Source organism: Neodiprion virginianus, chromosome 1 (assembly GCF_021901495.1).
Source record: "Neodiprion virginianus isolate iyNeoVirg1 chromosome 1, iyNeoVirg1.1, whole genome shotgun sequence".
NCBI lineage: Eukaryota > Metazoa > Arthropoda > Insecta > Hymenoptera > Diprionidae > Neodiprion > Neodiprion virginianus.
In genome coordinates, this window is record NC_060877.1 from 27,086,235 (window position 1) to 27,112,389 (window position 26,155).

Genomic DNA, 26,155 nt, shown 5'->3' on the forward strand with positions numbered 1-26,155 from the left:
CTTTAGAAACATTAATGAACATTGCCAAAGAAAATGATTTACTCTTATTTATATTTCGGAAAAAATCCTTTTCATTTACTTTGTAATTCACATAATTCTTTAGATTTGAAGTACCGAGAAGTCGTACACCTTCTGTGATAAAAAAGACGTTTTTTCTGCAATCAATGAATTGATTTAATTGATACTGATTTTATGATCAATGTTTTTATATTAAAATATCACAGACCTAAGTATTTAATTATTTCATTAAATTGGGTGTAAAATAGCTACTTGATGAGCCCACACAGTGATCTAATCTTAAAATAGTAGTTCAAAATTGTAATATAAACTTCAGAACAAAGACAAATCACTAAAGTTGTAGATGAAACTTGATATTTTAATCATTTGTTGTTTCGTGATCTATATTGTTTCTTAACAGCAAAAATGTCAGGAAACCTGTAAAGTGTCAATATGATGGAAGTTGCGTTATCATATTTCAAGATTGAGGATTATCAGTAGAGCATGGGCTAAATGTTGAACGTTATCAGAATATATCGAAAATATTGATATTATTAAACAGTCAATATTTTGTTGACGGAGGACAATTTTTTTTTATATCATATGCATAGATTCAAGTATATGACATAATGGCAAATATATCAGCATATTATGCATCGCGGGATTACACAATGCCTGCCATTGACCGGCGTATTTCTGATTTACTCAAGAGGAGAATCGGAGCCCAGGAAGGTTTGCCTACAGAGAGTATGAAGGAACGCCTGGTATGTTCACAATGATCTTCAAAGTACAATTGTCACATTTCTCTTCAAGCTCTTCATTCGTAATAGATCAATATCCTACTCAACTTGCATTACATTCTTACTTATTACAATTTTATTGTAAGTTAATATCAATTACTGTGAATGAAAAATTACTAATATACTTTATGAAAATTTTAATCGTTTGTGTAGTAGTAATTGAGAATTTGAAGATCAAGCCTAAGAGTTAGCCATGAGCAATCATGTGCATTTGAAAGTATATGTATGCATTTTGTTATCTCGCACTTAATGAGTTTAAAAAGGTGTAACGTTTTACAGGCAAAGTATAAAGAAAATCGCAATGCAAGGCAAGCACTATTGAAAACAACGCACCAGCATGTTTTGGAAATGGTTGCATATATTTTGAACACAGATCCAGGTCTTCTGGAGGAAGGCATTCTTGATAAAGACGAATATGTGAATACCTTCAGTAGTTTCTTTGTGGAAGGCGGCAGACAAGCAATAGTAATATACTATCAAATGATGCCTCCTCCGCCCCTTGGTAATACTCTCATTGTGCCATAAGATATTCAATATAGTGTAAATAGGTTTTAACTTGCTAACTTCAGTAGCATTTGAAAAATGTTTCACATCAAATAAATATGCATTCAAGTTCTGAAGCTCACTGTTTTTAGAGTCTGGTCGATGGAGTGCGGTACTTGCAAAAGAGCAGGAGGTATTGCGTTGTTGTGTGACAGATGGATCTACTGATAAATTCTGTGGCAAATGTGTCATCGTCTATCGTTGTAGATCTAACGTTGATTTCGAAATGAAACAATTACTCGAAGTAAGAATTCGAACCTGTAAGTTGCTTAACACGTTCACTGCCAGTGACTCAACCGTTGGGTCAAGCTACTAGGCTAAAACTAGGGTTCAGCCTCTCGGGAAGGTAATCACATTTTCATTGGCAGGGATGGTGTTGAGAAAGGACTATTATAGTTCAAACTTTATTTTTTAACTAATATGTGGCTTATTTTGTTTTAAGGAAACGTACTATGCATATGCAGAGGTTGATCCTGTATCTAAAAGTGCACTAGCTGGTATATCTGAACTCGTATCTCGATTGAATGAGCCAGCTATATCGTCGAACACACTTTGGGGTGAATTGAATAAGAGTGAAGCTGGTCAAAAAATAAAACAGAATTTTATAGGAGACTTTAAAGATTTCTGCGAATTTTTGTCGAGTTAGTACATAGCAATTTGTCTCCTCAATTTGCAATCCTGTTTTTTATCGTTATTATTATCTTTGTCATGTTCTCACCACTAACAACTGTGCTTATTTTAATCCCAGTGACAAAACTCGACTTGGAAGGTGCTATAAAATTTGACGTTAATTGGACACTGTATAACGAATATCTATCAACACCAGAAAGTGTTATGAACAACACGAAAAATGCAGAAGTTGTTCTTGAAGTCGAGAACAATGTAAGAACTTGGATGACGAGTATGGAACATGTGAGTATAAGCATGTATAACATCCGTTATTGTTCTAGCATATGATCGGCGAAGTATAGAGAGAGAACGAGAAATAAAACCACAAACGAAACGGATATTTGACTTTAGATGTACTCGAAGTTAACCCTCTGTGTGAACAATTTTTTTTTGCACCTTTTGTCTGTACACTTCTTTAAAGTGTTCTAGGCTTTCAAGAAGTGGGAAAAAAATCAGGTTTTCTTTTCATAGTGTCAACTACATTATCCAAAAGTTACAGACTCAAAGATTTCCAAGTATTGTTCATAAATATTGATATTCGGAAATGGAATGTTCCCCAAAAGACCCAGTGTTCACACGGAGGGATAATTTTTTTGATTAATACTGTAACATAACAAATGATAAATTAATTCAGTGGTAATAATCGTTGATCAAGTTTAAAATTGATTTGGTTTGTTACTACAGGCAATAGTTGAAAGTCAGCAACTAAGAAGAGAAACTGAAACTGTCGGACCAACAGCAGAACTCATCTATTGGCGAAGAATTCTGGCCCAATTTTCTTCTATTGTCGAACACATTAAGTCTCAGCATACTCAAATGTTCATTCAGTTATTAATTCACTCAAAATCTAAGCTCGTCAAGGTATATTTGTCTCAATTTTATATTTAGTAACTACAATTTTCGCACAAAATGGATATAGCCAATTTAGGAAATTATTTTGATCTGTTACAACTATTGAATCTAATTCAACAGAACAGGATATGTTTGCAAAACAAATTCTACCAATAAATAAAATCAAAAATGATGTCCTCGCTAGGTGTACTTTGCTAGTCTAATTAAACATCAATGTTAGTTTATTTTTAGGTGTAGAACTTTGTATCATATTCAACTCTTTCTTTATTGACACAGAAATGGAAAAAATTGGACAGCCACGTTACCACAGTACAAATTTTATCCCAAGACAATGTCAAGTATTTATATGCATTGGAAAAATTCACCCAGCCTTTGTACCGATTGGATCCAACTAAAATTGGTGATTATTTGCCAAGTCTAATGTATGCCATAAGAATGATTTACGCAACATCACGGTTTTTCAATACCAGGCGAATGGTAACAGCAGTTTTCGTGAAGGTACGCATCGTTTTAAATATGCTAGGGGAATTGTGAAGTCAAACTCATGAGTCATTTTCACATGAGTTGAGTTGGTGATTAACAGCAAATTCTTAATTTTCATGCCTACTATCTTTTGCCCGTGAGAAACTTGATCAGAACAGTAAAATATGATTGGTATATTGTAGATGACCAACCAGATGATTTTATCATGCAAAGCTTATTTGACTGAGAATGGCACAATCAATGTATGGAATGATGAAAAAAAATCAATCATATCAAGGATCACGGTAAATATTATAGAACAAACTTGTTCATGTACAATTAGACGTGATATATTGCAAACCAAAATGTTAGCTGGTTTCTCGTGTAAATTTCAACAATGTTTAGGACTGCATTAATTTGTACCAATGTTATCATGACTGCTATGATGAAATGCGCAAAAAAGTTAAAGCATGCCCAGATGAGAAACCATTCGAAGTATCCGAAATGTATGTGTTCGGAAAATTCAATACCTTCAAAATAAGATTAAATAAGGTCAGTGTCTAGAATAATAAAACCTTGACATTAGAGTATATGTATGCAAGTGTACTAAAAATAATTGTACTAAAACCATACAACAATCCGATAAAAATAGTTCAAATACCTACAAGCGATTGCTTGAAGAAAGATATAATTCAGTACAAGTAAAAATGTCGAGCAAGCCTTGTTCCATATACCATGTATAGTCATACTATATTGGTACATATATTTTACTCAACTGTGATTTATAATTATTAATCATTTGTTTTAATCTTCTAGCTGATTGATGTTCTACAAACAACACTTACATATTCTATATTACATAGTTCCACTATTGAGGGAATCGATGTTTTCGCCCAAAAGTTCACAAATTTCTTTAAGAAAATCGCAAGTCAGCAATACGACCCATTAGATCATAGAAAATCTTATTTTGACCCTGACTATGATGAGTTTAAAAGGAACGTTATCGAAACAGAAATTGAATTGCGAGAATTCTTTTTTAAAACTGTATCGGAAGCTCCTAATATTTTTCAAGCTCTGCGCTTAGTAGGCAGGTAAGTTGTACCTTAGCATTTACGTATATGATATTTTACTTGTATAAAGTATTAGAGGAATTGAAAACAATTTTACTGATTTGAAGAATTTCTTTCATCTGTAGGTTCCAAAAACTGTGTTTTCGGCGTTTGCGAATTGATCGCAAATACTTGGAGCTTGTGACATCTTTTCAACGGGAAATTGAAGAAACTCGAGATAGGTACAATGAAGATAGATTAGATCCCCCATTGCCATGGAATGTCCCTCCTGTATCGGGCAGAATATATTGGATTCGGCAGTTGTATAAACGTATCGAAAATGCAATGGGGATATATAAGACTAGACCTCGGGTGATCGCGCATGAAAGAATGCAAAAGTGCATAAAAGTATACAATGCATTGATCAGTGTCTTCATTCATTATGAAATGATATATCATAAAGCATGGTACGACAGTGCTGACATTGTAAGTTTAAGCGAATCATTTTTGGCACAAAGTGTAACTTCATAAATTCCTATGAAACTGAAGAAAAATTGTGTATTATAGGTCAGATTGGCTTTATCCTCACCATTGCTTATACGCCACCCAAAAACGAATAAGTACTGTTTAAATTTTGATCCTTATATCAAAGAAGTAATCCAAGAATCTGAACACATGTCTAATTTCGGATTGAGTGTACCAGATTTTATTCAAATAATAACATTCTGTAAAGAAAAACTTTTCTCGTCTCATGAAACTGTCAAAAAGATGGTTGAACTAAACAATGCTCTCAGGTGATTCATTAATTCAAAGTGTACGACTGCGCATATGCTATGGATCGTCATTTTAAAATCATGTTTTTTCCCATTATTCACAGGCGTTCAGTTCCAATACTTTTCTTGAATATGATAAAACCAAGTTTTGTGAAGCTTGAAACTGCTTTTCAACCTTGTTTGTCCGTCGTTACATGGGCATCACTGAAAGTTCCACAAGTGTGCGCAGATATAAAAAATGTTATAACTGAAGTCGAAACTGTGATTAAAGAAATCAAAGATATGAAAGAAGCACGGATTGATGAAGTCTTTGAATCTATATCAGAGACTAAGCTCATTCAACTGTATAATTTTCCAACATCGCCTGAAAAATTTTCATCAGATAATTTAGCTTTTCGGAACATGATGGCAGTTGAACTAGAAATTAAGTCTGCAGCGGCTGAAAAAGTTGTTATTACTATTATTAACAAATTCATGGCAATGATAACTGATCCAAGTATTGACAATGTTAAATATGATTGGATGGACCCAGACAAAGTAACAAAGCAAGTCGGATCGCAAACAAAATTAATTAAAGGACCATTTGAACCAGGTATAAAGCTACTTTCTTCATCCCAAAAATAAGCATATAATATCATTTCCATATCGCTTCTATTGGAAATTCTTGTCATAATGTTAGTTCAATAAATTACAGGATTCGGACACATTGACAGAAGTACTAAAATTAATATTGAACATCTACAGAATGATTGTATGGAATTATTTGCATATTTCAATTGCAAACTGATAGAAGCGTTAGTTAAAACTACGAAAAGCTCCCTGGATCTGTTAAAGAAGAGAGTGGGCAGTTCTAGGTTCGCTAACTTATAAATATATTATCTAAGATTTTAATTGAATCTATGAAACTTAATTAAATGTAAAAGGAATAAGCAAGAAAATGTTTGTGACATGCTATTTGATCATTTAGAAAAAATATGTGATTCTAGTGTCTTGCTTCGAGAAAATATAGAAGGTGGTGAAGTCCCGCTGATGGAAACACAATTCGTTTTACAAATACCAAATGTCATCATAGTTCCTCCAATAGATGAATTACAACTCCATTTCAATAGAGTCATTACAAACCTAATAGGAACCCATAAAAGTATAGTGATGTGGGGTCAACGATATTCTGCTATTCCAAGACGCCGTAACACACTTGGAATTGATATAGAGGACAGTAAGCATGTATCACAGAACTTTGAAATATAGTTGCCATTAGAGATTCCATCTAAAACATTCATCAATAGTTATGATCAACAATATTGGAAACAAATAATGCCCAGAGCAAACTTTGGAATGACTATTTATTATTATTACTTATTTCTGTTATTATCAGACTCTACGAAATCTCTGTTGAAAAATTACCATTCAAGTGTAGCTGATCATAAGGAAATAATTCGTATTTCAATGAGCTTACAAGGTGCAATATTCATGTTAAAAGATGATATTGCTATCCAAGGTAACGTGAGTATCCAGTTGAAAGTTTGAGTAACATTCTCTCTTCTGTTGCGTTGTAAATTTATGTTGAAAATATGATTTATTGTCACAGTCTTATCTGCGCTATGCATATGTTTGGGCTGAAGACAGAGTGGAACAAATTCAAAGTTTTGTTGATGCTGACCCTATAACCCAGGTAATACGGGAAAAATTGAGAGAATATGATGACTTATGTACAGAAATAATGGAGTTACCAGACCACCATATTATTGGACCTATACAAATCAATATGGGTGAGCTATTGATAAGAAACTCCCTGTTCATTTTACTTTGCATGGAATATCTTTTTGTAAACCTGCATGAAACCAACAGATTGAGTTGTTAAAAATTCTCTGCGAGATTTGTATGCGCATTGACAATTACGTTGCTGTTGTACTATATTTCTCAAAACCGAGAAATGTAAAATGTAATTGCATATAAATCACAGATAAATTGAAGCTCGCTTTGTTGGTTGAAGCTAAAGCATGGAAATCAACTTTGGGAAAGATATTGTCTACTACTTACAAGGCTAAATTACAAAGAATAACGGAGTATGTTAATGATAAAAAGAAAGTTCTCTCTCGGAATATCAAAGATTTGGAGGATGTGCGCGTTGCAATGAAATGTCTTGGGGAGATTCGGGATGATTTCATATCGTTAGACATGGAACTAATTTTAATTGAAGAAACTTATGCTCTGTTAGCAAAGTTTAATATAGATGTAACTAAAGAAGAGTCCGAGACGGTTGACAGTCTTCGATATAATTTCACTAATATGTTATCCACAGTAAGTACTGATTTTTATACTGACATTAAGTGGCGAATGGGTAAATATTATGTTTAGCTAGCTATATTTTTGTAGAGATATAAAATCAATGTTAAATCAACATACTTCTTAGTAATGCTCTTGAATAACTTGTAGGCCAAGCATGTACAAGGAACAATCTGTGAAATGCAAGAACCGCTAAAGCAAGAACTGATTGACGGAGTTGCTGTGTTCAAAAACGATGTATTGGAGTTTGATATAGATTTTGAACAGAATGGTCCAATGGTTGAATCAATCCCAGCAAAAGAAGCCAGCGATCGGTAAAGATCGAAATGTATATGAATCAATTAATCAACATTATGCTTGTCTGACGTTACCAATTTGTTGTTTTCTATTGCACCAGAACAGTCTACTTTTAAAATTTATTTGTAAGATTGGTGAGGTATAAAAATTGAGTTATAGTGTTTGTAGGACATGCTCAATTACTTAAATCTATTTACAGCGTCATACTATTCCAAGCTCGTTTCGATGAATTGTGGGAAAGATATGAAACATATAGTAATGGAGAAACTCTGTTTGGAATGGCTGTAACAGAATATCCAATTTTACTACAACGGAAGAAAGAATTCAATTTATTACAAAAGCTATACGGATTGTATTTACAAGTCATGCGAGCTATTGATGGTTATTTTGAAATACCTTGGGCTGAAATCGATACCGAAATCATAATTGCCGAATTAGCTGAATTTCAGAACAAGTATGTAAATTCATCTTTACTTTGCTAATACAAGTATCAATATTTACTGGGTGTTATTATTATTTGCCGCAACTAGTAAGACACTTTACTCAGATTAGAGAATAAGACTGCTTCACATAGGTTGGAATTGTTTCAGATGCCGCAAATTGCCCAAAGGCATGAAGGATTGGCCTGCATTTATTGACTTGAAGAAAAAAATTGACGATTTCAATGAGACTTGTCCACTGTTAGAGTTGATGGCAAATAAAGCAATGAAAGACCGTCACTGGGAGAGAATGTCAAAAACATGTAACTACTTTTTTGATGTTGAATCAGAATCATTCACATTAGCAAACGTAATGGAAGCACCACTTTTGAAGCACAAAGATGAAGTAGAGGTACTTTGAATTTACCCACCATTTTTAATAATATGTATTTTCATCTATACATCATATTGATGAATACGGCGTCTTTTCAATTTTTTTTCACCACAAAGTTTTTTGTTGCGAGCTGTATTATCTATGTGTAAAGAGCAGCCAACGTATTAAGAAAAATTTGTTTATTATCACAGGATATCTGTATCAGTGCAGTTAAAGAAAAGGACATAGAAAGCAAATTGAAACAAGTTATTGCCGATTGGTCAATAGTGAACTTACAGTTTTCAAACTTCAAGCAGCGAGGGGAGCTGCAATTAAAAGGAACGGAGACTGGTGAAATAATAGCCCAACTTGAAGATAGCTTGATGATTATTAGCTCGTTAATGGCTAATCGGTACGTGCAACAATATAATGATTATATTACTATATTTTTGCTTTATCGCTTATTGATACAATTGAGAGCTACTATAAACGATTTTTTTACGTTCAAGTTACAATGCTCCTTTTAAAAAAGAAATCCAATTGTGGCAGTATAAATTGAGTAACACCTCAGAAATATTATCAAAGTGGATAAATGTGCAAAACCTATGGGCTTATCTGGAAGCTGTTTTTATTGGTGGAGATATATCAAAGCAGTTACCTGCTGAAGCTAAAAGATTCAGTGTAAGTTTTAACGAATAAAAGCATATTTATCTTACCACTGAATAGTTTTAGATTTTACGATAAATGTGATAAATTTCCATTTTAATATCGAACTCTACTGCTTGTAAAGATTATTTAAAAAGAAGTTTGAAGTTAATGGAAATACGTGTTGAGCGTATAGTAGACTCTGGTCGAAATTGTGATGATAAAGCACCTAATTCGTGTTTATCATCTTGAATTTTAGAGTATCGATAAGTCTTGGGTTAAATTGATGTACCGTGCTCATGAGAAACTCAATGCAGTGGAGACATGTACTGGTGATGAAACAATGGGCCAGTTCTTACCACATCTGTTAGAACAATTAGAATCTTGTCAAAAATCCTTGAGCGGGTTCGTGTTCTTGTTACTGTGTCTAAAATCATTCCTGTATAAAAATTTGGTAGATCTGACTACTTACTGTCAAGATAAACTGTTTTAGGTACTTAGAAACGAAGCGGGTGACTTTCCCAAGATTCTGCTTTATATCAGACCCGAGTTTACTGGAAATTCTTGGCCAAGCTGCAGATTGCCATACGATACAAAAATATTTGGACGGATTTTTCGATAATGTTGGAAGAGTTAGTATTTGGTGTACTCAATTTCCCACTCTATTTCGATTAATATAAGATAATATGTCTTGTTTGTTAATTCGACTTTCATTTGGCAATGATTTATGTTAAGTTGCCGATTTTTACATTATAGTAAACCAAAATCGTAACTGTATTTGTAATTACTGAACGTCACAACTTGTTCCAAACAGCTAGAATTCCATGAAAAAGAATACGAGAAGATTGTTGCAATATTATCCAGAGAAAACGAAAAAGTTATTCTTGAAAAGGAAGTGACATGCACTGGAGGAGTAGAGAATTGGTTAAATTCTCTTTTGAAAATGCATCAACAATCTGTAGGAAGTGTTATAGCACAGGGACTGCAGCTTCTCAATAATCCTGATACTGAAATTTTGCAATTAATCGATAATTCAGTATTACAAGTAAATACTTCACATATGATGAGCTACATTCTATGTGTCACTTATCGATAAAACATTATTCAACACATTTGGCAATTTAGAATGCTAACAATTCTTTTAACTTTTTGATACGAAAACAAACTATATCCGAAGATCCTTAATAAATGCAATAATTACATTTATGATAATAAATAAGCATGGTATCCTTTTGTTGATGTCTAAAAATGGTACAGTCACAGTAATTCACAGGTCGGTTTAGTAGCTGTTCAAGTTTCATGGACTCGAGACGCTGAAATAGCTATGATATCAGCTAAGAGAGATAAATACGTTATGAAAAAAACTAATCAATGGTTTCTGGATCTACTCAATGGCCTTATTGAAGTAACTATAAAAGATCTTACTAAGTACGCAAGAGCAAAGTATGAAGCTTTAATAACTATACATGTTCATCAAAGGTATGAGTCAATGAAACATATAAACAGTATTGTCTATTGATTAACAATGGGGTGGAAATATGTAAAATTAATGTGAGTAACTGTCATACTTTTCAGAGATATCTTCGATGAGTTATGTCGGCTCAGAATTCGAAATATTCAAGACTTTGAATGGCTTAAACAAGCTAGATTTTACTTTGATGAGGAATCAGAAGAAGTTCCAATTAGAATCACTGACGTAGACTTCACATATCAAAACGAATTTTTGGGCTGTACAGATCGACTCGCTATTACGCCATTGACGGATAGATGCTATATAACCCTTGCTCAGGCTGTTGGTTAGCTAACAATTTTTAATAAAATTTTACTATATTTGTACACATAACTACAGAATCTAAGCTGAAAACAAATAAAAATACTTACTAATGATATTTAATTTGCTAGGATTTTTGTGATTGCCATCAGCTTACAATTGCGCAACAAATGTTTTATACTGTAACAAATTTTTTATACTAATTTTATGCAGGAATGAACTTTGGGGGGGCTCCGGCTGGCCCAGCCGGTACTGGGAAAACTGAGACCACTAAAGACATGGGGAAAGCTTTAGGCAAATATGTCGTGGTATTCAACTGCTCAGATCAAATGGATTTCCGAGGTCTTGGTCGTATTTTCAAGGTATGAATGTCTTGAAAATCATAATTGTCAAATAAGCATTCTTCTTTCAGATATTTCAAACATATCTAGAAATATTTATTTCGTAATAAATGAAATATCCTCATATTGTTTCCTGACGATCAAATTATAATTCGGCTTCCTAGGGTCTCGCCCAAGCGGGTGCGTGGGGATGCTTTGACGAATTCAATCGGATCGATTTACCTGTTTTATCCGTTGCGGCACAACAAATAGCTATTGTTTTAACAGGTAGAAAAGAAAAGAGGTCCACATTTCTTTTTAGGTATTTAATCACGAATACTTTTTATTTACTAAAGAGTTCATTGACAAGACAGTTTCTTTCATCAGTGTTGCTAATAAGAATTTTTCCTTAGTGAAAAAAGAATCACATTCCTTGGTGAAGATACATAATTTATGAGGGCACTAGTTATTGACTTTTCAATTGACGTTTGGAATTAACATAAATACATGTATGACATTGTTATTTCAGTAACAACATTTGCATGATTTTTTTCAGTGATGGTGAGACTTACAGCATTGACTATGAATTTGGATTATTCATAACAATGAATCCTGGTTATGCTGGTCGTCAAGAACTGCCAGAAAATTTGAAAATACAATTCAGAAGTGTTGCAATGATGGTTCCAGATAGACAAGTAAAAATTTGGTATTCCTAGAATAGTATTGTCCCAATTACGCATCAACAACAATTAGAAAAAATTGACATTATTTTTACAGATAATAATGCGTGTCAAACTTGCTGCATGCGGATTTAAAGAAAATTTGCTCTTGTCACGGAAGTTTTTCACGTTATATAAATTATGTGAGGAACAGCTGAGCAAGCAGGTCCATTATGATTTTGGATTACGGAATATATTGTCCTGTCTTCGGACTCTTGGAGCTCAAAAACGAGCTCACCCTGGAGAGTCAGAAGAAACTACTCTAATGAGAGTGTTAAGGTCAGAAATTCAATCTACTGTAAATAAAAATTATATGATCATTGAACGAATCAAATATAATTTATTGTTTGCAGAGATATGAATCTATCGAAGCTAGTTGATGAGGATGAACCTTTGTTCATGTCATTGATTGAAGATATGTTCCCAGGAATTAAATTAACTACACAAACATACAAAGACCTCCAAAAAGGAATTGCTAATGCAGCATCTGCACTTGGCATAATGAATCACGCGGAGTGGAATTTAAAAGCTGTTCAGGTCAGATCTATTTTATCAGTATTAAATGTTAACTTTGTAAATGTTAATCACATGATAACCTGTAGCTACAGTAGTATATTTCAAACTTACAACCAAAAATGTTCAACCACTCAAGTACTCGAGACTTATTCATATTGTAGCCATCTAAAACTATATCACTTTAAGGAATATTCGATTTGAACAATTAGTTATATGAAACTTCACTCGTTCGACATGGTCTGATGGTTCTTGGACCAACTGGATCTGGGAAAACACGTTGTATGTGGGCCTTAATGCGAGCACTGACTGACACAGGTTCACCACATAAGGAAGTTAGAATGAATCCCAAGGTGAATATTCACAGTGAATAACAAAAGTATTTTAGATATACAGAAGTTGATTTGGATTTGGATCAATTAATTTTCATGGTTGAAGGATCATTTTTAATATAATTTTTAAAAAATCCTTTTATTTTGTGAGGTAGGCTATAACAGCTTCCCAAATGTTTGGAAGACTAGATGTTTCAACAAACGATTGGACAGATGGAATATTTTCTACCCTGTGGCGGAGATCTACACAAATTAAAAAAACAGACAACTTATGGATTGTATTAGATGGTCCGGTCGATGCGGTTTGGATTGAAAACTTGAACTCTGTCCTGGATGATAATAAAACACTAACTCTGGCTAATGGTGATCGTATTATAATGGCCCCAAATAGCAAGCTGGTATTTGAGCCAGATAATGTTGATAATGCATCACCAGCAACTATTTCACGAATGGGAATGGTATTTGTCAGTGCATCGGTCTTGCAATGGACTCCATTTTTAGAGGTATATGAAAACAATGTGAAGATGTAATAAAATTGTGTAAAGCTTTTTTGATAAACAATACTAGCTGGATTAGCAAAAAGTTGTTAGTTTTATTACAGATCATTTTTCGCTGAAACGGACCTGATATGATAATGGTGTCATTTGGTCAATTAAATATATCATGAGTTTTAAAATGTTTAGGGATGGTTTAAACAACGCCAGTCGTATGAAATAGAAGTGTTACGACCACTGTTTCAAAAATTGTATGGAGATGCACATACTTTTGTACAAACCAAACTGCATGCTAAAATGACTCTGTTGGAGGCAATTTACATCAGACAGTGTACGAATTTACTTGAAGGATTGCTCAGCCACGACGTGGATCCAACAAGTAAAAATTACATCTATACAAGTCTTCAAAACACGTAATCATCAGAGTTTAAATACACAGTTCAAATTTATTCGTACACTCATACAGAATCATTTCCTGTAGTTTTATTAACATTGAATCAAATAGTTTTACCGTATTTGAATCTTCTTTTATAGAAATATTATCTGAACAACATCTTGAAAAATTATTTCTTTTCTCCGTAATGTGGAGTTTGGGTGCAGTGCTTGAGCTTGACGATAGAGCAGCATTGGAAGAGTTTTTAGTATTACACGAATCCAAGTGCGATTGGCCAAAATGCATGGAAAGTTTATTGTGACAAGCCTAAAACTAACATTAATCAATGTTCAGCTGCCCTGAAAAATTCGAATTGCCTAATGTGAAATTAATTTCAATTTTCAGGAGGATGAGACAATATTTGAATATTTAGTATCTGAAAAAGGGAAATGGATTCATTGGAACAGTCGAGTTCCGAAATTCGAATATCCTGATGATGCTGTTCTGGACTATTACACTATTCTCGTACCGAACGTCGATAATGTTAGAACTGCTTACCTCATAGATCTTATAGCAAAACAAGAGAAGGCAGTACTTCTAATTGGTAATTATCTTATTTGCTTACATTGAACAAACTAAGAGTTCACTCAAAATAATAGTCTCTGTGATTTTATCTTGATCGTAGAGATCAGCTTCAATAGTTCTCTCTGAAAAAAAAGTATGTTGATTGTTCTTTCATCTTTTTAGGAGAACAAGGGACTGCAAAAACGGTTATGATTAAAAGTTACATGGCAAGACATGACCCAGAATATCATTTGAATAAATTTTTCAATTTCTCCTCTGCATCTACTCCCAACATGGTACAGGTAATGTGATCTAGAATACATACAGTGCTCTCCTCTCAAAGGAATATCAGTGTTATAGAAGTGTGAAAACATCTTTTAGCGTATTTTCGAAAGTTACGTTGAAAAACGAGTTGGAAGCACATATGGTCCACCTGGTGGAAGAAAAATGAGTATTTTTATTGACGATATCAATATGCCGGTGATAAATGAATGGGGTGATCAAATCACAAACGAAATAGTGCGTCAACTAATGGAATGTGGGGGATTCTATTCTCTGGACAAACCTGGAGAATTTTCTATAATTCAGGATATTATGCTCCTGGCTGCTATGATTCACCCAGGAGGTGGGCGCAATGATGTTCCCCCTCGCTTGAAGAGACAGTTTTGTATATTTAACTGTACTCTGCCATCAAATAAATCTATGGATACTATTTTTAGTAAGTGCAGAAAATCAGCTTACAATATATGGTAATATTTTCAGGTACAACATTACTGACTATTTTTGTTTTTAAACAATAAACTATTACTAGTAAGTTTTGAACACAGAGTATTTTAAATTTACAGGTTCGATTGGACAGGGATATTTTTGTGAGAGCAGATTTTCACACATTATTGTGAATTTCCTCCCAAAACTGATACCTTTGACGCGTGTGTTATGGCAGCAAACTAAAATAAAAATGTTACCCACACCGGCCAAGTTTCATTATGTGTTCAACTTGCGAGATCTTTCACGAATCTGGGAAGGAATATTACGCATAGAAGGAGCAGAGTGTGATTCTATTAAAATGATGTTGAAGTTATGGGATCATGAGTGCACACGTGTCATATCTGATCGGTAAGATCATATTGTGTCATTATGTAAATCAGTAGCAGAAATATGAAAATATATCATGATAATTATAATTATATCGAATTTCAAGGCGATAGAGAAATAATTCAGACACTGTCGAATTGGTGGAATTTCGTTCCAGATTCACAAATTTTCCTGATAAAGAGTGGTTCAAAAGTACTATGCGCAAGACAGCAGAAAAGTTGTTGGGAACAGATTACAAACATTATTCAGGTGTCGAAACCTACTTCGTCAATTTTTTACGAGAGGCTCCTGATCCAACCGGTGATGAACCTGAGGATTTCGTCATTGAAACACCTAAAATATACGAGGAAATACCAAGGTGAATGAATACGAGGAGCTTAAGTTGATTTAGACTTATCCCATAATTGATCATTATACCACTTTACATATTCCTACAATAATTACTGCAGCTACGAATTTGTCATTGCAAAAGTGCACCAAAATATGGACCTATTCAATGAATATGTCCGTGGCATGACGCTTGATATGGTATTCTTTCATGATGCTCTGGTGCATTTGATAAGAATATCAAGAATTCTTGGAGTCCCAAGAGGGAATGCAATGCTTGTTGGCGTAGGAGGGTCAGGGAAACAAAGTTTGACACGTCTTTCATCCTTTATAGCTGGATTCAATTTCTTCCAAATAACATTAACAAGGTACAATAATTGGATATGATAAAGGATTGACAGAATATCGCAAACACTGTGATGAAGTCCTGAAGGCATTATCATTTAATACTTCTATTGATTTATGCAGGAGTTATAATGTCGGTAGTTTGATGGATGACTTGCGCAAATTATATCGGGATGCAGGCACAGGTCCTAAGGGGTTGACATTTATATTCACTGACAACGAAATCAAAGATGAAGCATTCCTTGAATACCTGAATAATGTACTCAGCGTCGGTGAAATAGCAAATTTATTTGCAAAAGATGAATTGGATGAAATTTTAACCAATATAGTACCATTGATGAAAAAAGAGGACCCAAAGAGACCACCGACACAGGATAATCTCTACGACTTTTTTATATCACGTGCTCGAAATAATTTGCATGTGGTTCTATGTTTTTCACCAGTGAGTGACTTTCGATTTCATTATAATGAATGGAGTTGTTTGCAATTTATTTCAATTGATTGATCACAAAAATTTTAAAGACTAACATATAACTACTATTTTTTCTTAAATTATGCAAGAAATTTCTCATTATTATTATTATTAGGTGGGAGAAAAATTCAGGTCCAGGTCTCTGAAATTTCCCGGGCTTATATCTGGCTGCACAATGAATTGGTTCACCAAGTGGCCCAAGGATGCATTATGTGCAGTAAGCGAACATTTCTTGGGCAACTTCAAAATAATTTGTACCCCCGAAATCAAACTGCAAATAATTCAAGTAATGGGTGATGTGCAAGACGATGTTGCTGACACCTGTGTAGAATATTACAATAGGTTTGGTCACGATTCGTGTTGGATACTTTTCGCATCATGCATTTGCTTCAGATATTCGAATTTTGAAATACAACTAAAATCGTGTACATCATGTACATAGCTATAAGTAAGCAACTAACTTTAATAGATTAAATGCCAATATTGCAGGTTCCGTCGGCAATCGTACGTGACACCAAAATCATTTTTATCATTTATTGGTGGATACAAAATAATATATAAACAGCGCTTGGACAACATCAATTCACTTGCTTTTGGCATGAGTAATGGGCTCAGTAAATTAGTTGATGCTACAGCACAAGTAGATGACTTGCGTTTGGTGCTGGAAAAAAATCAAGCGGAAATAGCTGTATCAAATGCTCAAGTAGAAGAAGTAGGTCTGCAATATCTGCAAATTCAGATAACCACCTACCAATTGGCAGCCAAGTACTATTGACATTTTTTTCACTTGCTGAAATACCCTATATTGAAGTCAAAAATTTTTAATTGCATACATAAATATGTAGTCAGTGTGTTTGGCAGTGTTATTTGTGATGAGTTTATATTTCTCAAAAATTTGCTGAATTTGTCTATATGGAGATATTTACTTGCAGATTTTAGTTCATGTCGATGAGAAGAAGCGAGAGGCTGAAACAATAAAGGCACAAGTTCAAATTTCCAAGGATGCAGCTGAGGCTCTGTTGAAAATAATTGCCAAAGAAAGAGCTAACGCAGAAGTTAAACTAAGAGCAGCTGAACCTGCTCTCGCTGAAGCAGAATCAGCACTGCAGGTATCTTGACATAATATTCATGTTATCACCGACCATCGATTGACAACTTTACTTTTTGTTGAAAGCAAAGATTGTTAAATTATTAAATCAGATTACGTAATGACTACTGGTTATGTAATACTTACTTTGCAGACTATCAAAGGAAGTGATATCTCTACAGTACGAAAGTTGGGAAAACCTCCATATCTCATCACCCTTATTATGGACTGCGTCTTGATTTTATTTGGGAAACGTTTGGAACCAGTCAAACCAGATACAGAGAAACAATTTTTAGTGCCTTCATGGGGTGAAGCTTTAAAGGTACAGGAATAAACATTAATAATCAATTATTGCAGTCACAGGCATCCTGTGATTTCTATTGACTACAGGCTGTATAGATCACATAGTAATGCTGAAAGTCGATAGACAATTGTTATCTAAGTGTACAATCAGAACTTTCGACTTGCAGACAAACTGTAATGTTATTCTTCGTTTGCTATTATATTGTCATAATGTACGGCTATCTAATATTTCTATTTTGCATTAGGTCATGGCTGATACGCGCTTCTTATTCAACTTGCAAAATTTCCCAAAGGATAACATTAATGGCGAAACTGTTGATCTAATGCGACCCTATCTAAACTTTCATATGTATACATATGAAGCAGCTAAACAGGCTTGTGGAAATGTTGCTGGATTGATTCAATGGACTATTTCAATGGTTACATTTTATTCTGTGAACAAAGATGTGCTTCCTTTGAAAGCAAGTATAGCATGAATAAAATTAATGCAAAGTGTTATGAATACCCTAAGATATTTAATAGATGGTTAGAATGTATTACTGTAACTGTAATTACTGGAAATTTAAATTGGGGAAAATAATATCTGACTAACATTGTTATCTACAGGCTAATTTAGCCATACAACAAGGGAAGCACGATACAGCTAATCGAAATTTGGCGGAAGCTGAAAAACTTTTGAAAGCCAAAGATGAAGATTTGAAAGTAGTGCAAAAGGAATACGACTTTGCTATGAGTGAGAGACAAGTGAGCTAATATTGCGTTCGATATATATTCAGAGTAATTAAACACTGTATTGTTGAAGAACATAGTTTTTCACTAGTTTTTTGTGATGAATAACAGCGTTATAATGTTGATATCATATCACATAGAAAGTTGTTGACCAAGCTGCTGCATGTCAAGCAAAAATGGATACCGCAACAGCTATGATTGACGGTTTATCTGGAGAAAGAATACGGTGGACAGATCAATTAGCAACGTTTAAATCAGAAAGAGAGAGAATTGTCGGTGACGTTCTTGTTTTAACAGGATTTTTATCTTATTGTGGCCCGTTCAACCAAGAATTTCGAATCCTTTTGCAAAAGAAGTGGTTCGAGTTTCTACATAGCCGAAAGATTCCCGTTTCAGTGACCATCAACATCGTAGATTCATTAACAGATTCAGCTACGGTTTGTCAAATATTAACGCAAATATATCACAGTTTCAAATTAGTTAACTTAATGTAAATTGAATGCTATACAGACAGAAAAATCATGATCCTCACTGCTATCGTACAATTCATTCTTTGTGCTAATACATTCTGGGCAGAGATACATGTATGTATTGATACAATATAGAGTGTACAAAATCACACATCTTTATCGTATGGGACTTTGGAAGTTCGTTGCTTGTAAAATTTAATTAAAAACCCCTAATAATGCTTATTTATATTGTTAGACAGGAGAATGGAATCTTCAAGGTCTACCTAATGATGAACTTTCTATACAAAACGGTATAATAGTTACAAAATCTACCAGATATCCACTACTGATCGATCCACAATTACAAGGCAAGTCATGGATAAAAAATAAAGAAAAAGACTTCGAATTACAGGTAAGCTAAAAGATAAACTTGCATGACAAAACCATGTATTTAATGAATTAGTGCTGTATAACAATGATATTTGAGTTATTTCATTAATGTTGATGTTATAGCGATCACCTCTGCTGCTACGAAAGATAGATTTGGTCATTATACATTACATATTTAGTTTACCGTCATTTATAAAAATAAAAAATGAAAAATTAGGTGACACTACTTTCTCTGAAGTACTTCAGAACTCACGTAGAGGATTGTGTCTCCCTTGGACGTCCATTACTCATAGAAGATGTATCAGAAGAGCTGGATCCAGTATTAGATAATCTATTAGAAAAAAACTTTATAAAAATTGGCTCCTCGTTAAAGGTAAATTTTCATTCAGAAATATTCAAAGAAATGTTTTTTCATTGCTTACTAAATTCAATAACTCTTTTATAGCTTATCCAGGCGAATTCCTAATAGTCAATGTTCTGTATAGGTGAAACTTGGGGACAAAGAAGTAGATGTTAATGATCATTTTAGACTTTATATAACGACCAAGCTTCCAAATCCATCTTACACTCCGGAAATCTCTGCACGTACTTCCATAATTGACTTTACCGTCACACAGAAAGGTATAATATACATGCAGATTTATTTACTGTGGTGCTTAAACCAGCAGGTAATACATCTGGAAGGCTTTCAGGGAGTGAGAAAACGATAAACTATCAAGGAATGTATTCAAAAGAGTTGCCTGAATAATCCTGCCAAGTTTCAATGTTTCGTCATGCCCTAAAAATTTTCCGCTTGTATTACCTGCTGACTATTACCTGCTAGTTTCAGTGTCATCTATTTACTCATAATTCATTAAAATACATAAAACAGCCAACACTGAAAAACCATCATTCGGAGAATGATAAATGTAGGGTAACATCTCATCAACACAATGAATATCTAGATTGCAATTTACAAGAATACAAAAGTGCTTTGCTGATCAGCACAAGGTCGTGAATCGGTCGCCTGCGTTTCATACGCTATTTTTTGCAACAGTGTGCAGAAAATTCGGTCATGTATACAGTAAATTATACAGTATCACATCAGAATACTATGCTTCGAGGTGGGGTGTGGGTTGGGCGCAACTGATTGAGTCCAGGGTTGCAAGCCCTATTGGGGGTGTTGGGGGCGAATCCCCCCTGGTGGGTTGACATATACCTATAAGAAAAATACTGATCTACATATTAAAAAAAAAAATGTATAAATATTAAATATGAATGTGAAAAAATATGAAATACCGAACATATATTTGAATGGGATAATTTTTACAAATATTATGTTAAATAAACAAACATTAATTTGCGAAAAAATTCGGAGGTTGTCACATTATTCGATTTCTGATATTAAATCATAAAACAATATGTAATCAATTCAAAATAAAAAATTAACATTGTACAACATCCAACGTAGCTTACGCCATGTTCACTACCAGGTGGACGGATAAAGCAACCAAAGAAATTTATGAAATAAACAACCATTAACTTGCACAATGATTTGAACATCATTACATTTTTCGATTACGTGAAAATGGAAACAGACGAAACTATGTCTTCTATTACGTGATGTAAATATTATAAGGATATATTGTTAATACAGTTTGACAGTACATCGTGGTATAGAAATGCAAAGAACTGAATATTTCATTTTACGCCCGCCAGTTATCAAATCGAATTTTACACACACTGTTGAGAAAAGTGGCATTTTACAACCCGATATCGAGGTGTAAGATCGAATTTTACGAACACTGTTGTAGAAACTAAATAGTTGTATACTTTAGGATTAGAAGATCAGCTCTTAGGAAGAGTTATATTAACTGAGAAACGGGAGCTAGAAAACGAGCGAACACAGCTAATTACAGATGTGACCAGTAATAAACGGAAGATAAAGGAGCTGGAAGAAAATTTGCTTCAAAAGTTGACAACTGTGCAGGTACATAGGTCTCTTTATGCGTTCTTGAAGTTTGTTTGAACTAAGTGAAACTAATTCATTATTTTCAAAAGGGATCGCTCATAGAAGATGTGGAATTGATGTCGGTATTAAATTCTACAAAACAAACTGCAGCAGAAGTAAACGAAAAACTGAACATTGCTAGGGACACAGAAGTTAAAATAAATGCAGCCCGAGAAGAATTCAGGCCTGTAGCCACACGTGGCAGTGTTTTATACTTCTTAGTGTGCGATATGGCTCAAGTGAATTGCATGTATCAAACTGCACTGACTCAATTTTTAGAACGCTTTGATATTTCCATGGCTAGGTGAGATACATATAACTTCGAAAATTGAAGTTCTAATGCTCAACTGTCGTAAATCCTACTTCAGTCTTAAAATGAACTATTTAGTTACGCAAATCATTACTCTGCTTAACATATATTCTACCACATTCCATTTATTTTTAGATCAGAAAAGAGTCCAATCAACCAGAGGAGAATCAATTTTATAATAGAATATCTCACCTTCGAAATTTGTAAATATAAAGCTCGTGGGCTTTATGAAAATCATAAGTACATGTTCGTTTTACTGATGACATTGAAAATTGATTTACAAAGGGGGGCCATCAGCTACGAAGAATTTCAATATTTCATAAAAGGCGGTGCAGCACTTGATTTGAATGCAGTAGCACCAAAGCCCTGCAAGTGGATTACTGATATGACATGGTTGAATTTGGTAGCGCTTTCAGGATTAAGACAGTTCCAATATATAGTATCGCAGGTTCCTGCATCTGAAAAAGTTTGGAAGTATTGGTTTGACAAAGAGGCACCTGAAGAAGAAGTAATTCCAGATGGCTATAACACATTGGACACCTTCCGACGTCTACTTATGATTAGGTGATTCAGCCTTGCACTTTCCTCACGTGTTTGAAGTATTACCAATAAGATACTGGTTATTCTAATATACAATTTGTAGAGCATGGTGTATGGATCGAACGTTAACACAATCCCGCAAGTATATTGCTTCTTCTTTGGGACCTAAATATGCGGAACCAGTAATTACACTTTGGGATATTATGCACGCAGAATCTCGGCCAAATACTCCAATGGTTTGCTTTTTGAGCATGGGATCAGATCCTACTCCAAGCATTGAACAACTTGCAAAAAAAATGGACATCGTTTGCAAGAGTATTTCGATGGGACAGGGTCAAGAAGTTCATGCTCGAAAATTAATGAACAGTGCAAAAACTGAAGTATGTTTATTGTTAGAATACGTATACTTAATCATTTTGTTTTCCCTTTTCTCCACATGATAATTCGAATATTTCTTCTGCAACTTCTAAATATGCAATTTCTACCAAATATTCTATACATTAGTAAATTTTCCGTCATTGCTCAAGAAACATTTTGCAAAAATTGGTGAAAGGCATTCATTTTAATTATATACTATAACTATTTCAAACTGCAATGTTATAATATTCCATAAGTCTTAATGTTAATAAAGGGCTTCTGGGCACTGTGTCAAAATTGCCACTTGGGTTTGGAATACATGGCTGAACTAGTCAACTTTATAACAGATATGGAATCATCGCATCCAGACTTTCGAATATGGATTACCACTGAACCACATAATGATTTTCCTATTTCTCTCTTGCAAATGTCAATTAAGTTCACTAATGAACCACCCCAAGGTATTAATAGGGATCCAATTAACTCTTGCTAAAATTTAGAATTGATTCAAGATACTTCCATTTTAAATTGAATTAATTCTCAGGTATTCGCGCTGGACTCCTTGCGACTTATAGTGGCATGAGTCAGGACATGTTGGATCAGTGTGATGTTGCACAATATATACCGTTAATTTACGCAGTCTCGTTTCTACATACTGTTGTTCAAGAACGTCGGAAATTTGGACCTCTTGGTTGGAATATACCATATGAATTTAATTCTGCCGATTGGCTAGCATCTTGTATGTTCATGAACAATCATTTCAACGATTATGATGCCAAACGTGGTATAAGCTGGTCTACTGTCCGGTAATTTTTTACTTTATTTCATCAGTTATATTTATTGCATAACAGATTACTTTTACTTTACATTTAAATTGCAAAACAGGTACATGATCGGGGAAGTTCAATACGGTGGTCGGGTCACAGACGATTATGATAAAAGACTTCTGAATACGTTTGCGAAGGTATGGTTTTTTGAAGGAATGTTTAACGAGGGATTCGTTTTCCATAAAGGCTATCCAATTCTTTGGTACAAATTAGTTTCTGAATATTTGAAAGCCATTGAGGCCATGGCACCAATAGATCCACCGCAAGCATACGGTCTACATTCAAATGCTGATATCACGTATGTTGTCGTTAGTTTAAATCACAATTCAAAAGTATTTTTTTAATAGTAGGCATATTACATGAATGAATATCTACTTTCTTAGTCGCACATATCATAGCATCATAAACTTGCTAGTCCTAATACATATGTGTAACATTACGATATATTAGCTGTTATTTTTCAATTATTCAATTAGATTTCAGATGATTAACGAACGTAATAAGTCATCAACTACATACCTCTTTTTAATGTGACTTTTTCCGATTCACTTTTTTAGTCACCAGAGTAGTGCTACTCAAGATGTGTTGGATACCATCACTTCGGTACAGCCCAAAGAATCTGGTGGTGGAGGTGGTGAGTCTAGAGAATCTGTGGTGATGAAGCTGGCTAAAGAAATGTTGGATAAATTACCTCCTGACTATGATCCGTTTCAAGTGAAAGAAAGGTTCATTATAATTTTTATTTAACTTCTTCTACCTTCTGTTGCTACATTGAAAGTTTATCAGTAAACGTTGCTTGCTCTTGAAATGTATATCATAGGCTTAAGTTTTTAATTAAAAATATCAACGACGCCGAAGTTCTATTCAATAATTAATTCAATGATACATTAACGCTTTTGCCCATTGTTTTAATTAAATTTTTTATTCTTACTGGTAATGAAATAGTACAGTTTTAAAAATATGAATGGTTAAACAACTAATAGAATATGTTCCATTCCAGACTAAAAATGATGGGTCATACTGCCTCCATGAATATTTTCCTGAAACAAGAGATAGATCGCATGCAAAAAGTTATTAAATTAGTCCGAGTAATGTTAAAAGATCTAGTCCTGGCTCTAGAGGGTATTATAATTATGAATGAGGTATGATTTTCTTTTTTTAAATCATTGTTGAGTAAATTTGAACTGAGTTTTTCGCACATGATGTTTGAAAAGAATGGTTATTAAAGGCAAATATGTAAAATATTCTTGCTTCTAATTCTGTGATAAATTAACTAATGTACAAACTTTATAGATGCTAAGGGATGCTCTGGATAATATATTTGATGCCCGAGTCCCCAAACTGTGGAAAGACAAATCTTGGGAATCCTCTACAATAGGATTTTGGTTTACAGAATTACTAGAACGAAATCAGCAATTTTCGACTTGGATCTTCACTGGTCGGCCTTGCCAGTTTTGGATGACAGGATTTTTCAATCCACAAGGTATGTTTAACACGTTTTCATTTCTACAATGTGCAAATATGTATTTTTCATTGGATTAAAAATTTAATTCCTAGGTTTTTTGACTGCAATGAAGCAAGAAGTGACCCGAGCTCATCCTGGGTGGGCTTTAGATAATGTCACTTTGCACAACGAAGTCACACGACATACCCGCGAAGAAACACGAGTTCCTCCTCTTGTATGTAGCTTTGTATGAAAATAATTACTATTCTGCAGCATATTATTATTCAACTTGCATTATGATGAACAGGAAGGAGTTTATGTCTATGGGCTTTACTTGGAAGGAGCTGGATGGGACAAAAGAAATAACAAATTGTGCGAAGCTGCAAATAAAGTATTGTGTGTACTCATGCCAGTTATACACATTTTTGCACTATATAATATACCAGACAAAAGTCCAAAATTGTATCAGGTGGGTGTATATTAAGTACGAAAATCAATCAATGAAGTATTTTCCTTTTTTTCTCAAGCAATGATTCATTATCAATTTAAATATTTACCTGCTACTAATAAATGTAGAAAATCAAAACGAGATATTGAATGGCTGTCATTATATTTTTTATTGATTGAAAACGAATGAACCTTGAAGAACTATATTAGACCTTTTAAGATAATTATCATGTGATATTTCATATATTCACAGTGTCCTGTGTACAAGAAACCAATGCGAACATATATTTTATTGGTTACTCCTCTTTGGCTTCAAACATCTAGGCCACCAGACTTCTGGGTAATGCGAGGGACTGCTTTGCTGTGTGACGTCAAATAATTCAACGATATCTTAGGCATTTAATGGCGTATTGCAATGAGTAAGAGATTCGTAAGACTGCTCTTATATCACATACTTATATTGACTAACTAATTTTTGAGAGTGCAGCAATAAAAGTTTATTTAACGATGAATAAGGTGTGCCGCAATGTCTCTGACAAAATTTAAATCCTATCGCGAATATGTACAATACATATACTATTCTAAAGCATACCGGATACTGGTAAAGGTTTGTAAGAACTTTGATGATGCTTGGATTGACAATCATTTCGGGAGTTCATCATTATGCCTTATTTTGTAAAATTAACTTTTGAAAACAAAAGTGATGTGCGATTCGAGGAGCTGGATAAAACTATTGCATTCATTCTTGACTGCACATACCTATATTTATCTTCAATCGATGCATTCATAACG

At 34.0% G+C, this 26,155-nt stretch overlaps 1 protein-coding gene across 1 annotated transcript; it reads left to right on the top strand.

Annotated features, from left to right (window-relative positions):
* Nucleotides 1-127: 127 nt before the first annotated feature.
* Nucleotides 128-25,758, top strand: LOC124310389 (dynein axonemal heavy chain 8). Its single transcript, XM_046774269.1, has 67 exons — nt 128-761; nt 1,077-1,299; nt 1,433-1,584; nt 1,783-1,981; nt 2,089-2,252; nt 2,694-2,870; nt 3,138-3,359; nt 3,527-3,628; nt 3,729-3,875; nt 4,140-4,414; nt 4,519-4,858; nt 4,940-5,166; nt 5,250-5,737; nt 5,840-5,999; nt 6,132-6,361; nt 6,521-6,648; nt 6,734-6,914; nt 7,109-7,446; nt 7,582-7,745; nt 7,928-8,182; nt 8,319-8,559; nt 8,733-8,932; nt 9,030-9,201; nt 9,425-9,570; nt 9,659-9,797; nt 9,980-10,210; nt 10,439-10,644; nt 10,741-10,961; nt 11,150-11,298; nt 11,442-11,578; nt 11,813-11,951; nt 12,034-12,254; nt 12,329-12,512; nt 12,701-12,841; nt 12,976-13,323; nt 13,504-13,693; nt 13,849-13,998; nt 14,091-14,291; nt 14,435-14,553; nt 14,633-14,969; nt 15,097-15,367; nt 15,504-15,704; nt 15,796-16,041; nt 16,142-16,460; nt 16,606-16,832; nt 16,980-17,202; nt 17,423-17,599; nt 17,732-17,899; nt 18,126-18,341; nt 18,487-18,624; nt 18,750-19,046; nt 19,315-19,470; nt 19,666-19,821; nt 19,934-20,069; nt 21,266-21,417; nt 21,489-21,742; nt 21,884-22,312; nt 22,392-22,668; nt 22,920-23,106; nt 23,190-23,451; nt 23,531-23,770; nt 24,030-24,197; nt 24,473-24,614; nt 24,766-24,955; nt 25,030-25,151; nt 25,224-25,385; nt 25,617-25,758. The coding sequence occupies exons 1-67, from the start codon at nt 627-629 to the stop codon at nt 25,740-25,742; spliced, it is 13,821 nt and encodes a 4,606-aa protein (XP_046630225.1). The 5' UTR covers nt 128-626; the 3' UTR covers nt 25,743-25,758.
* The last annotated feature ends 397 nt before the right edge of the window (nt 25,759-26,155 follow it).

Excerpts from the sequence above, each read along its gene's own strand:
- LOC124310389 (XM_046774269.1), top strand. The coding sequence starts at position 627 with ATGGCAAATATATCAGCATATTATGCATCGCGGGATTACACAATGCCT. Across the intron at positions 1,300-1,432 it reads GATGCCTCCTCCGCCCCTTG|AGTCTGGTCGATGGAGTGCG; the intron begins GTAATACTCTCA and ends CACTGTTTTTAG. Across the intron at positions 19,822-19,933 it reads AAATTGGCTCCTCGTTAAAG|GTGAAACTTGGGGACAAAGA; the intron begins GTAAATTTTCAT and ends TGTTCTGTATAG.